At 32.3% G+C, this 15152-nt stretch overlaps 1 protein-coding gene across 10 annotated transcripts in view; it reads right to left on the bottom strand.

Moving 5' to 3' along the window:
* LOC133171976 (sodium/calcium exchanger 2-like) overlaps positions 1-15152 on the bottom strand; it is a 52335-nt gene that overhangs the window by 21929 nt on the left and 15254 nt on the right. For 4 of the 10 annotated variants that reach the window (XM_061306799.1, XM_061306819.1, XM_061306785.1 and 1 more), the window contains one exon: positions 6002-6769. In XM_061306799.1, coding sequence (XP_061162783.1) covers positions 6002-6721 — 720 coding nt within the window. In that variant the 5' untranslated portion in view covers positions 6722-6769. Of the gene's footprint in view, positions 1-1246; positions 2375-6001; positions 6770-15152 lie in introns of those variants that run through there. The other 6 variants (XM_061306806.1, XM_061306813.1, XM_061306777.1 and 3 more) reach the window with 2 other exon arrangements.

Below are 15152 nucleotides of genomic sequence, written 5' to 3' on the forward strand. Positions count from 1 at the left end.
AGCAAAATTCATGAAACACATCAAGAAAACATCCCTACTGGGTATTGTTCATCCCGAACACTTTAGAAATAGCTTATTTATTTATTTATATAATTATTTATTTATTCATTAATCTATTTATTTATTTTTTTGAAAATTAAATCCAATCTGAGAGAATGAAAGGGTCGCCAATGTTAAGAAAGCGATTGGAATAAAATGTATTTGTACAGTCATGTATAATAGTGTCATAATCAATGTACGGAAAAACGAATTTTAAAAGCTAAAAGGGATCTCTTTCAAATTCTACATCCATGTTAACAACTGCCACATTAATTACCCATAAATTTATGAAATTTTCCATGTAGTAATGTGTTAATAATTAACAGTCTGTATGTTGACATGATCAATTTGCCATCATAATCTTACTTAGAATCAATTATATTTAAACATCAACAATGACACACTAAAAATATATAACAATGAATGAATCAGATTTCCAAATAAGAAAAAAAAAATCTTTCTTTGGAGCATTTTTAAAACAACTGTTATGTGTACTGTATTGAAAATACAGGGTCTATAAAATTTAATCTTGTGTAACTATAGGGATTTCATTGCATTACGAGTACATCTTATTTTATTGAGAACTTGATAGGTACCCTCAAGGACTAATGATTTAATGGGTCTACCTTCTAGTGCATGAAATTCAATTTATTCATATCTAAAATCAATACAACAGTTTGAATTAATCCTGTTGTAAAATAAAGACTACACAAAAGCGTAATTGACCCCATCATATGCTTTTGTGTCTTATCGACACACATTACTACCCCTTCGGCAGGGTTAAATAATGATTTAAACTTTTAATAAAAAGAATCTACCTGATTTGCTAAGTTTCTTTCTGTATATATATATAACAATAATTGGTAAAGTATATATAACACATTTCATGAAGATTTACTATTCTGAAAATGAGATCGGAGTGCTCTACTGATTAGGCTAAAATTTCATTAAGTTGTTAATGCAAGTCCAGAAGAAATTCTTTATTAGATTAATGGGCAAAAGAAGGAAAAAAGCCATGATGCTGAAAATCTAATAATTCTTAATGGAAAATAGCACATTTCTAATTCATAACCTTGGTGGCCCTGCTCCATTTTCTTTATTTAGGAATTTTAGCTGAAAATCTACTTTGCTTCCACCACTTTGCATTGAAAACTTCCCTTTTAAAGGATGAACAGACGTATACAATTCACAAACATCTCAGACTTACCATTTGTTTGGGCTCCTGAGCATCTACCTCATTTGTTTTTTTACAACATTTATCCCTCCACCATCCATTATCAGTGGCATAGGCCAAGAAGACAAAGAGGGGCATATACAGGAGGGTAACCCAAGCCTCCCAGGGGTCAATTATTCCAGGTGTTATGTACTGAACAGCTAGAAGCAACCAAATATAAGCCCATAGTGACCAAAACGAAGTTAAAAGAAAGACTCCAAATTCTTTAATGTATTTTGGTTCATCCCCGTGTACACTGACAACACAAACAGATGTGATGATCAAAAGATTGAAAGCAGCACTTCCAATAATGGTAAATGTTCCTAAAGAGTCCTTCTCTGCATCATTTGTACCAAGAGAACCTATTGCCTCAAAGGTGGCCAGAAGAATTTCTGGAGCACTACTCCCTAATGCCATCAATGTCAGGTTAGCAACTGTCTCATTCCAAATGAACACTTCCACCTCTTTCATTTCATTTTTTTCTGGGTCCCATTGTTTCACAGTTCGTTTTTTGCTGGTCAAAACCTCAATACTGTTCATAAATATGTCTGAAGAAATGGCAACTCCTAGAAAAAAATAAGCCATGCAGATCACATAAAGAAGTCCTCTGAGCCATTCTGGCCAGAGATTTTCTGCTGGGACTAATATCCAACTCTTGCAATTCTCTGATGTATTGCTAGCCAGGTATTCCACAACGTATCCCCTGTCTCCATAATTCGTCCTCAATTCATAAACCATGATGGCTTTACTTAGGTAAATTTGCAGTTGGTCAGAAAAACAGAAAGCAATTTACCACTCTCCCTTGTACTATTAAAATCAATTACTGCTGTGTAGAGTTCCTTGTGAGTATTCCCATAAGAAAGGTGAAGGCAAACTACACAGAGGGAACAAAGATCACTGCTGAGCGAGCAAACATGTTACCTATATTATATATATGTGTTTGGAAAAAAGCTTTCAATACAGAAAATCTCTCCCAAAACCTGGAGTGTTTACTTCATCTTCCGATATATATCATCACTGTAAGAAATAAAATAAAACAATTCTCCCTGCTCTGCAGAATCCTGCGATAATTTCCATCAGCACTGGTAGATGCTCGCAAAAGCAGTGTTACATTGTATATATCTAGCTCTAGGATAGAATAGTCTTCAGCAATTAGATAATCTTATCAGATGTAAAGAGACTACGTAAGAGATCAAATAGATTTACTATGCAAAGGCATAGCACACTAAAGCTCAATCAGGCGTGATGAATCTATGATATTAAATTGAAGAATACCAATTTAACCTTTAAGTATTTCTTATCATTTTATAATACAAGAGCTTATGTCCCTGTATTGGAGTGAACAACTACTGCATTTAACATTGACAGATATAATCGAGTCATTTACACGAAAATTTAAATGGAAATAGAATATCCTTTTGTTAACAATCTAAAAAATCGCTGATTCTGTCGACCATACAATGGCACTCATCTCTTTATTCTTTTAAGTGGAACAGTTTAATCAACACATCATAGCTTAAAAACTTTAAAAAATGAGAGAGTTCATCATTTAATAATCCATAACTACCATTGTACAGTTAGAATTCAAGACCTTTGGCTGCCCTGCTATATTTCAAAGATTTTTTTTTCTTTATGTAAAATTTATTAATTACTAGATATATTTGCTACCTTCTTAAATTATAAAAAAAAAATGTCAAATTTTTCAAGTTTAATAAAGGTACATTTATAACAATTTCCTAATCTGAAGGTTAAATAAGCATGGACTGTGGTGAACCCTCTACGAAATAGTGGCACATATTTCATACAATCTTGAGGAAAATGCCAATTTAAGGACTTGCTGATTTACATACCACATGTTCTTGAGAATTTTCACCTCAATGTACCTATCAATCTGTCAGGTACGAGTAAGAATACAATTTTTGACACCTCGTCAACATCAAAAACAAGCATATCTGATCAATGAAAGTTAGGTTAGTGTCAGCATAATGTTTACAAACAAATTATTCACTACAGAGGTGGTCTAGTGGTAAAAAACTTTCAATCCATGGTTTTGATGTCTTGAAAAGACTATATATTAGAGATAACATTCTAAAACAAAACATATTGCCTTAATAATAAGCATGCTTTTATGCTACATACATGTAGCTACTTATATCAAAGCCCAATTTTGTTAACAAATAAGTATAAATAGTGCAAGTTTAATTAAATATCAAAATAATGGAAACATGTAGTATTGACCATTCTGTCCCAAGGTTGCTATTTTAACATAGCTGTAAAAGCAGTAGGGGGGAAAATGGAAGTATGTGAATTAATTATTAGATATGTGATAGATAAAGAGAATGCAAAATCTTTTGAAATAAACATCTTTTAAATATCAGCTGCAAGTAGATGGAATGCAGTTGGTCTCATGTTAAGAATAATTTGCACAGTATAGTGGGGTTTTTTTTATTGCATGGTAACAAAAATGAAAACATGTAAAATATCAACTGCCTCCCACCTCCCCCCAAAAAAGCTACTAATGATTACTAAATTTAGCAAATGATTTTTAAAATGATTACTTAATAAATATGAAAATCTAATGGTTTGTTTCATTTTTTCTTTGATATCAATTATCATAGAATTCTAATGTCATATCATAATAATTAAACCTTTAATTGATCCGACTCCAAAAATCCATAATGCAAATATCAAATCTACGTAGAAATAATAAAGATATCTTGCGTTGTATGACATTTTTTCTTACTTATTAAAGAAAGGAAAATATCCACACAATGTAAACTTTTTTTTAGGCTTTTTAATTCAATTTTATTGATTTTTATCAAGATCCTTAAAAATTGATTGATTAATTATCTATTAAATAGTGATAATCAATAATGACACTGAAGGAGATGATTCCAAACACCAAGTATACACTTTGAATATTTGGAACTATATGAAATTAGGTTTCAAACTATCAAAATCAGGTAATCTTCAAGTTAAGTTCATATGATTAATTCTTTGGGAAAACAGATAATAAATTTTTTAACAGTTGCATAAAGCATACCACAGTTATTGTTATCAAGTCTCTTGCGTCAAAACAACCTTTAATGCTGATCCCAAAACAAATGAATATTTTGCTGCTATCTGAGTTACTGTAAATCTGTTCATTTTCGCTAAAGCCTACATGAGACCAAGCAACACCAGCTGACAGTGAGGGTATAGTGCCCTGTTACAGAAGGGTTTTTAATTACTTCTAACAACAAGAGAGATTAACAAAATCCACTCTATCAAGAGCTTCCACATTTCTGGAAAACCCTTAATGACAATGAACACAATAACATTTGAAGCTATTTGTATTCTTAAATAAATATATAGTTCCATCTGCTTAATTTGTAATTGTAAAATGGAATAATCAAACAAGTTTTCTTAAATGGGTCTGATCTCGATTAATTTCAAAGCTAAATCTGTTTCTAAGGATCTTTATCAAATTTATATCACCAAGAATAGGGAAAAAAATTGAGTACCATAATACCACCACTAAACAAGAGGCCCATTGGCCACATCGCTTACCTGAGCACTTTAGCAAGGAAATAGCAGAAATCAGTTCAGTATTAAAAAGTTAACATATTAAGTGGTCCCAACCTACCTCAAGAGTGGGAGGGGGATGATTTGAACAAACTTGAATCCACACTGAGTATGTTTCTATATTTCTTTCACTAATCATGGCTTTAGAAGATTTTTAAAAAGATTTTTTCCTATTATACATTTGATCTTCTGTTGTGGCCCGCTCTACTCCCAGGGAACATGATTTGAACAAACTTGAATCTACATAACCTGAGGATGCTTCCATATAAATATGACTAATCATGACTTTGCTGTTCTTGAAAGGAAGATTTTTCCTACGTATTTCTATCATGGCTATGTAAAAAATTATCCCCTATTACAGGGCTTAAGTTCCAAATTCACCCTTTCTAAAGATTTTTTTTAAAACAATACAACATTATATTTATCAATATTTCAATCTTCTGTTTCTTATTTTTGGATTTAAAATTCCCAACTGAAAGAATAAGGACCCTGTGCCAAAAAGAGCCCTGTATTATAGCCCCACCCTATCCCCAGGGGGCTGATTTGAACAAACTTGAATCTACACTACCTGAGGATGCTTCATGTATAAATATGACCAATCATGGCTTTGCTGTTTTTAAAAAGAATTTTAAAGATTTTTCCTATGCATTCCTATGTAAAACTTATGTGATTATCTACTGAGACCCTACCCTAACCCCAGGGGTCATGATTTGAACAAACTTGAATCTATGCTACCTAATGATGTTTCCACATAAGTTTCATCTTTTCTTAGCCATTGTTTCTTTAAAAGATTTTAAAAGATGCCATTAACTTTTCACTTATTCGTAAATATTTCCCCTTGGAAGAAAGCACAGCCATTCATTTGAACAAAATTGAATCCCCTTTACCCAAGGATACTTTGTGGCAAGTTTGGTTAAAAATAGGCCAGTGGTTCTTGAGAAGAAGTTGAAAATATGAAAAGTTTATAGAAAAATGGATGCCAGTGACAAAATGTGACCAGAAAAACTCATTTGAGCCTTCAGTTCAGGCAAGTTAAAAAAGGAGTACCATACCACCATCACTATATCCTTCATAATTTCCAAGACAGTATGTGTTGTACCTGTTTTAAGTACTGTTAAATCATATTAATTCTTAATATTTATAAGTAAAATGAAAATTAATTGATAAATGATAATAAACAATTACCTGTGATCCTTCTTCATCCTCCACCTTTTTCTTCCTGCAGCACTTGCATCCATTATCCACAATATAAGACATTATGACAAATATGGGCATGTATGCCAAAGTCAACCAAGCCTCCCATGGCTCGATGACCCCAGGAGAACTGTATTTCACTACAATCAACATCCAGATATAGGCCCATATAGACCATGCAGCTGTAACTATGAACACACCAAATTCACTGATTCTTTTTGTATCTGGACTGGGAACACTCACAATACATATAGAAGTTATAATTAACAAATTAAAAGCAGCACTTCCTATAATTGTAAACGTTCCTAATGAATCTTCTGCCTCACTTTCACCTAACTTGAGAGCAGTCTCTCCTAAGGCCAGAATGATCTCGGGGGCACTACTACCCAGGGCCATCAGAGTTAAATTGGCCACTGTTTCATTCCAGATTAAGACTTCTCTTTCTTCTGTTTCTTTCTTTTCTGGATCGAACACCACTATTTTCCGCTTTTTGCTAGTTATTACTTCAATACTAGCCATAAAAATGTCTGATGCTATGGCCACACCTAGGAAAAAGTACATAAGGGCCAAAATATATAAAAAGCCCCGGAGGGCTTTGGGCCATAAGTTCTCTGCTGGCAGTAATATCCAGCTAGAGCAGGCATCTGTCCCATTGTCCAAGTATTCCACCACATAACCATTGCTGTAGTATGTGTAATGATTAACTGTCATCTTGATTTTAAAATTTCACAAGTCTGTGCAGACATTCACATTTGTATCCTGAAAATAAAAGAAAAGCTTGAATACAGTTTTAATACATTTTTTGATTATCCAATTTACGTTATCTTGCAGTATGTTATTAATAGCAGCCTTTCAAAAACCAACAAAGTGTACCAGCAGGCTCAACTCTAAGAAATATTTGAGTCCCAACTTTAATGTTCTGAAGCATTTTGACAGTCCCACCATGTCAGAGATATCAAGGTTTGTCTGCATGTTTAATACACTATGAGGTCTATCTCCTTTATTTTCAAAAGAATAAAGTTTTACCAATTATTTTATTTATATAATTAATGTAAATTAAACAAGCTACAATGCTTTAGTTTTATATTCCCTGTGATGTTTTAGCTTACTGAAAAACTGTTACTTGTTGTCAGCACAAAAATATTTTGTTAAAAAATATATCTCATAAAATCCAAGTCATTTTTTTTAAATTACATTTCCCCTCTGCCTAATTTCTTAAGCACCAGGGGAGATAAATAAGGGTGAACATGATATATCAGTATTTATATATATATAAACACTGGTACCTGCAACTCTCTCATAAACATTTATGCTTTCCATATATACACTTTACAAGAATTAAGTGTACTACAATTCAATTACATAGCACTAAACTGCTTTGGGGAACTCATAAAATACAAACAAAACCGAATCACTCAGAGATGATTAGATACAAACTAAATACAACATCTGTTTCTATAACAAAATCACCACATAGAGTGAGAGCAGAAGTAAAAAACAGAGAAATTAAAGGATGGTCAATTACAGAAACAATAGGAGACATATAATTAATTAATACACCTGCACTCTTACTTCAAAAGACTGATAATAAAAACAGATTCAGTACTGCATGAGTGAAGTACATGAGAGATTATCTGAATTAAAGATTTTTACCTGTATTCAGTAACATTACATACAAAACAACATCCCACACAAAAATAGTAAGTACAACATAGAACAACCTTGTAACTTCACTAGATAATCACATTTCCTATTTACAATACCTTCGTACTATCTATACAACTTCTACATCCTTCCCCATTATAACTACTGTTCATCAGATAATCAAGTGACGCTCACACATTGGAGTATTTCTTCCCTCCTCATATCATTTGTTGTAGTAAAGATCTAGATACAAAAAAACGGCATTAATTTTTCACATTTCCATTAGACTGTTTATTCAAGAGCATGACGTTTAGGCAGAAGGTGCTAAAACCTTCATTAAACTTTGTGGGAAAATGGCCAAAAACAATCAATACTGGGCATTACATGGGGATTACAGCTGAAGCGGTCTTTTACCTGCATCATAAAAAATACTTAATCTAATTCCTATGTAGAGAGATTACATGAAATGCCACATTACATGATACATATAACTTTTATTTTGCATTGCTTAGATATCTTGAAAACTCTCTTACCGAGATATATTAAGAATTCCCAAATGTATGACAATTAGTATATAGTTTTCAGAAGTCAATAGCACAATTGATAGAACTTTTTTCAAACTGAATCCCTCCAAAGACAAACTCCTTCCACATCATGCCAGTGCTTTCCTCAGTATAAATTGCCAACATTAAGATGGAAGCCTGTCAAAGTTTCTATCCAACCACCCTATTGATTAAAATCTAATATATATTCCTTGGGAGAAGTAATCAAGAAAAGAAGAGACAATCTGCTCAATTTGTTCAATCATGCAAGAAACTGCTCATTTCCTGGAAGTTTTTAGTCTTGATTGTTTAATTAGGCCTGAAGACTCCATGAAAATTGATTTACTTTCTGTAACAGCTATCAAGAGAATCTCATTTCGTCACTCAACAAGTATTTTTTCTTACACCCAAAGCTTGATTTCAAACTAAAAGTGCTTGATAGAGTGGCTTGGGTCTAATTGCTGTCTGATTTGAAAATTGGTTCCATTTCTTAAGCAAAGTGTTTTCCAAGAGGAAATTAATGAACCAGCATTAATCAATATTACCTTGTATCTACAAACACAGTGGTACCCATAACCAAGCGATGCTTGCAAACATATAGCTACAAAATCAATCTCAAGCAATGCAAATATACAGAAAAATGAATTCAATTTTTCGAAACTGAATGGCAAAAAAAGCAAGACCAAGACTTCGTTACTTGAATAAGGTCAACCTGATTTAAAGATTTATAAGAAGAAAAAAAATAATGTCATAACAATATTACTCAAAGCTGAGTGAAAGTCAGACCACATACTTATCAATGTGTATTTAATCCCTCCCCCATTTCAAAATTAACCTGTTTTTGAAATAGGGTCATTCTGAAATTGAAATGTTAAGAAAGAAAGGCTTTTTATAAATCATATAAAGAAATTTAATCACAGGTTAGCTGTTGAATACACAAGAAGAAAATCGTAGCAAAAAGCAATTGAACATAATTCACAGTTATTGAATGGTATTTAAAAATTTAAAATGTATGTTTTCAATATGTACACATGACAAAATACTTTGACCCAAATACATCTTCACAGAATAGATATTTGTTATTGCTACTGGTCTGGGGCTAAGCAACCATCATTTCAACTTATAGCCCTAAATACATATTACATGTACATACAATATCATGGCAAGAAACAAGTCTTTTTTCCTTTAAAACTGAAAGCCTATCTGCATCCAGTGACCATTTAATGGCAAGTTCAATTCAGTTACTATTCAGTGACCACTTACTTGCCCTTTTCCTGACTTTTCAGTCAGAGATAGATATCTTTATAACCATTTGGTAACCTTTTTCTGTTTACAGCACTATCTCTGGGAAACTCCTTATTCCTAGTAGTGTGCTTTGTAATTAGCCAAATATAATGTTCATTCATTTAAATGTTAACAGCTCACTTCATGAAATATTGATGTGATCATAATTATATATATATTATATATATAGAGAGAGAGAGAGAGAGAGAGAGAGAGAGAAAGATGATACAATTAATTTTATGTATTGATCAACTTATATTTACATTTCCAATGTCTTTGTCCGAGATAAAATTACAAATTGTAAAAATACTTTATTTCTACATAAATCTACTGGTTCATCGATAGGCGCGGTTAAAAAAAAATCAGGTGCGGGGCGGGACAAATAGAGACAGAAGCGGGACTATTAGCACGGGAATTTGCAGAATCAGGAGCATGTAAATATAAGGAATAACTGTCAGATTTTTGGGATTCATGACGATGATCAATCGATTGGCTTGCATGATAATTTTATGCATAAACGCCTTCGGCGTTTATGCAAATTATCATGCAAGCCACTCGATTGATCACATCATGAATCCAAAAAATAAGACAGTTATTCCTTAAATAAGTAAAGCAGAGCTATTTATATGCTTTGATTGAAGCAAAATTACATTATTGTCGTCCTGTACTTAAAATATTGATTTCTTATATAAAACTATACATTCCATTGTATAGAAGTCTTTCTTCTGAAAAAATTTAATACTTTACACCAGTCTAATTGATCAAAAAGGTTTAAATTACATACAGATTTATCATATCAGCACATTTCAACAACAAAATAAAATTCACAAATATGCAGCTCATATTGCTTTAAAGATTGGGAAAATAGCAACATTTTGGGAAATTTTGGGATAACCAATATACTTAATAATATCATGTATATTGGGTTTCTGGTCTTTGTTATCAACAAAATTTTTGTTTTGCAACACAAAGGAATATGAATAGCAAATTTAGTGATTTATATATATCCAACTATATTTTCTTTAATTTTTGGTAGAAATGACTATATATTGAGATTAAAAATTAACACTTTCAATTGGGAAAAAAGGTCCTTTTTTTGAGTTTGAACGGCCCCAATTATAGACATTAGACAGCCCTGTTAAAAAGCTTGCATTTAGTGATTCTCCCTATTATAACTATTTAAAAATTGATGAAAGAACAAATAAAATGTCTAGTACATACAATATAACTGGTTCCACACTGAACAGAGCAACAATGTTGTGATCTGATAACAAATTTGTTAAACAAATAAGAAAATTAATTTTGGTCCCCCGCCTTTGGTGTCTTAGTGGTTGGGATGCAATTATTTTGGCATATCTTTAACTGTCTTGTTTGGTGTCCTTCAAACTTCTAAATCGAGGTCATGAAGTATAAAATGATATACCTTTCTGAAAGGTGTTGTCATAGGTAATGCAATGTAAAATATGAAAGCCCTATTTCCTCTTATTCAAAAGTTATTACCAATGTAAACCAGAAGTCTCTGATGAGACTGTAGCTCTACTGGTCTGTTTGTATAACAAAAGAAAAGTAGCACTTGGATTTGAAACATTGCAACATGCAACAATAAATAGAATTATGTATCTTAATGTAGTCTACTTTTGTGACAAGTTATATTGAAATCAAATGAAAACTAGGAGTAGTAGCGTTTTGAAAGTATTTCACGGAAATTCCTATTTTTAGTACCGGTAACCATGACAACACCACTCACCCAAATAAAAAAAACAGAAATACATATTATGTATCGTAGTGTATTCTTACTGTGTGCCAAATTAGATTGAAATCAGACCAAAATTGTAGGAGGAGTAACGTTTTAAAGGAATTTCACAGAAATTTCTATTTTAAGTAACCATGGCAACACTGTTCATCGAATTCAAAAACCAATGCAATAAATTATGTATCTTAGTATAGTCTTCTTGTATGCCTAATTATATTAGAAGCAGACTAAAACTGTAGCAGGAGTAGTGTTTTAAAGGAATTTCACAGAAATTTCTATTTTTAGTAACCATGGCAACACCGTCCATCGAAATCAAAAACCGATGCACTAAATTATGTATCTTAGTGTAGTCTACTTGTGTGCCAAGTTACATTGAAATCGGACTAAAACTGTAGCAGGAGTAGTGTTTTAAAGGAATTTCACAGAAATTTCTATTTTTAGTAACCATGGCAACACCGTCCATGGAAATCAAAAACCGATGCACTAAATTATGTATCTTAGTGTAGTCTACTTGTGTGCCAAGTTATACTGAAATCGGACCAAAACTGTAGGAGGAGTAGCGTTTTAAAGGAATTTCACAGAAATTTCTATTTTTAGAAACCATGGCAACACCGTCCATCGAAATCAAAAACCAATGCACTAAATTATGTATCTTAGTGTAGTCTACTTGTGTGCCAAGTTATATTGAAATCGGACCAAAACTGTAGGAGGAGTAGCGTTTTAAAGGAATTTCACAGAAATTTATATTTTTAGTAACCATGGCAACACCGTCCATCGAAATCAAAAACCGATGCACTAAATTATGTATCTTAGTGTAGTCTACTTGTGTGCCAAGTTATACTGAAATCGGACCAAAACTGTAGGAGGAGTAGCGTTTTAAAGGAATTTCACAGAAATTTCTATTTTTAGTAACCATGACAACACCGATCATCGAAAATCAAAAACCGATGCACTAAATTATGTATCTTAGTGTAGTCTACTTGTGTGCCAAGTTATATTGAAATCGGACCAAAACTGTAGGAGGAGTAACGTTTTAAAGGAATTTCACAGAAATTTCTATTTTTAGTAACCATGGCAACACCGTTCATCGAAATCAAAAACCGATGCACTAAATTATGTATCTTAGTGTAGTCTACTTGTGTGCCAAGTTATATTGAAATCGGACCAAAACTGTAGGAGGAGTAGCGTTTTAAAGGAATTTCACAGAAATTTCTATTTTTAGTAACCATGGCAACACCGTCCATCGAAATCAAAACCCGATGCACTAAATTATGTATCTTAGTGTAGTCTACTTGTGTGCCAAGTTATATTGAAATCGGACCAAAACTGTAGGAGGAGTAGCGTTTTAAAGGAATTTCACAGAAATTTCTATTTTTAGTAACCATGGCAACACCGTCCATCGAAATCAAAAACCGATGCACTAAATTATGTATCTTAGTGTAGTCTACTTGTGTGCCAAGTTATATTGAAATCGGACCAAAACTGTAGGAGGAGTAGCGTTTTGAAAAATTGTTTACAGACAGACGGACAGACAGACAGACAGACAGACAGACAGATGGACGGACGACGGACACCTTACTTGCATAAGCTCTTCTGGTCTCTGACCAGTAGAGCTAAAAAAAAATTGAAAAAGAGTTTAAGACTATAGATTATGCTTTAAGGTCAAGGTCACAAGGTCAAAAACCAGCGTACAATCCTAAAGGTCTTGAAGTAGGCAATGCACTTGTCAAATATAAGTGCTCTATCTTCTCTCATCAAAAGTTATCAGCAATGTTTTTTTTTTTTTTTTGAAAATTAGGTCAAACTTCAAGGTCAAGGTCATAGGGTTAAAAAATCAAAGTAAATTTGGAAACATTTTGTCACAGGTAATGCACATGTCAAATATGAATGCCTATCTTCTCTCCTTCAAAAGTTAGCAGCAATGTAAAATTTCTTGAAAATTAGGTCAAACTTGAAGGTCAAAGTCTCAAGGTCAAATATCATAGCACACTGGAAAACTTTTTGTCACAGGTAATGTACTTGTCAAATATGAATGCCCTAATCTTCCCTCATTCAAAAGTTATCACCATTGTTATCATTTTTGAAAACTAGGTCAAACTTCAAGGTCAATACGTCTAATATCATAGCATGATTAGAAGCAACTTGTCACAGCTAATACATGTCAAATATGAATGCTCTATCTTCTCTCATTAAAAAATTATAAATAATGTTTAAATTTTTGAAAAGTAGGTCAAAGAGCAAGATCAGTGGGGTCAAATATTGTAAAACATTTGAAAAAGTTTTTGTCACAGGTAATGTACATGTGAAAGATGAAAGCCCTAGCTCTTCTCATTTAAAAGTAATGAGCAAGGTAAAGGTTACATTAAAATTTGTGAAAAGTAGGTCAAACTTCAAGATCAGGGTGTCAAAAATCATAGTATATTACAAAAGGTCTTTTCACAGGTAATGCACATGTGAGATATTAAAGCCCTATCTTTTCTCATTCAAAAGTTATTCATAACCAAGGTTAAAGATTTTGTGACAGACAGACGAATGAGATTTAATGTTCCCTCACTTTTATGAAAGTGGAGTGGACAAAAATGAGAATCAATGAATAATTGCTTAAGTAATACTTAACTGTTTGCACAAAAATATGATCAGGTTTAGTAAACTCTGACCATGTCAGGGTTGTCTGTAAGAATTACATTAAAAAAAGTAGAAGGGGGTTAGGGGTTCCTAATAGAGGGTTGAGGGGGAATACCAGAATAACCGGGGGATTACATCATTATAAGTTGGGAAATTCTCGGCCCACTGGTCTAAGGGGCAACCCTGCAATTTAGCAAATTCTGCCCACTTTCTTGATATGACAGATAACATAAAAAATAAATGCTGACCACATTATCCTTTTATAAAAAATACAAAAGTATTGAATGCAGAGAGTTTACTGGTATATGTATTTTTAAAACAACACAATTGAATCAAACTGAAAATTGAAAAATTGAATTTCTTAACTATTTTCTCATATATTTTAAAAGGTACAACAAAGTTTGGATTAATTATCACTTTCTTTGTTGCAACTACATGTTTTACAATGTTTAAGATTATTCAGCCTTTAGAATAGAATGACAAGATCACCCAGGTTTTATAACAACATAACTATTTTCATACAGTTAAGGGCTCTTAAGAAACCATTACACCAGAGGAACAAACTTGTCTTAAAATGCCAGGAATGCCAAAATATCATTAATATTTTCATTGTCATGTAATACATGTTAACTACTGTGAAGACACCATTTAAAAAAAATCATGTAGCATATATTGTAAATCATTTATTTCTGCATCATGGTGTCTGCATGGTGCGAGTTAATTTTTTTAAAGTCAATGGCAATGTATTTTTTTGTAAGAATAAGTTTCCTGCGATTTGAGTCCCTTTCTTATTGACAGCTAGGAAATTTTTAAAAATGTTAAAGCAATTTGGATTACCGGTATGCAAGAATAGAGTTTCTATGAAAAAAAAATGTAATTCATATATTATAAACAAGAAAATTGTAATTAGTATCTTAATTAATATTGAAAATATCTCAAATGATTACAATTAATACTTCTCTGTAATTTTAGGAGTTTGAAGGAATTTTTGAAAAAAAATCAGCACAATCTAATTAGAATGAGATCTTTTGATCTGCTCAAATATATATCACTCATGTACATGGCTAGATGTAAGGATGCAAGTTATCAGATTGAAGGATCTAATTTTAATTAGACTGACAATCAGCAGATTTTATTAATAAAATGTATCAGCAAATGATAAAAATACATGTATTTTTTTTTTAAACTAAACAAACATTTACGAAAAGTAAGGTCAACGGGAAGGTTAAAAGTAAAAATATTTTGATACAGTTGAATAGCTCTTATAATATGTATCATCATATGAAGTTTGATA

Source organism: Saccostrea echinata, unplaced genomic scaffold, assembly GCF_033153115.1.
Source record: "Saccostrea echinata isolate AGI-Se365-2 ecotype Australia unplaced genomic scaffold, CSIRO_AGI_Sech_v1 ptg000002l, whole genome shotgun sequence".
NCBI lineage: Eukaryota > Metazoa > Mollusca > Bivalvia > Ostreida > Ostreidae > Saccostrea > Saccostrea echinata.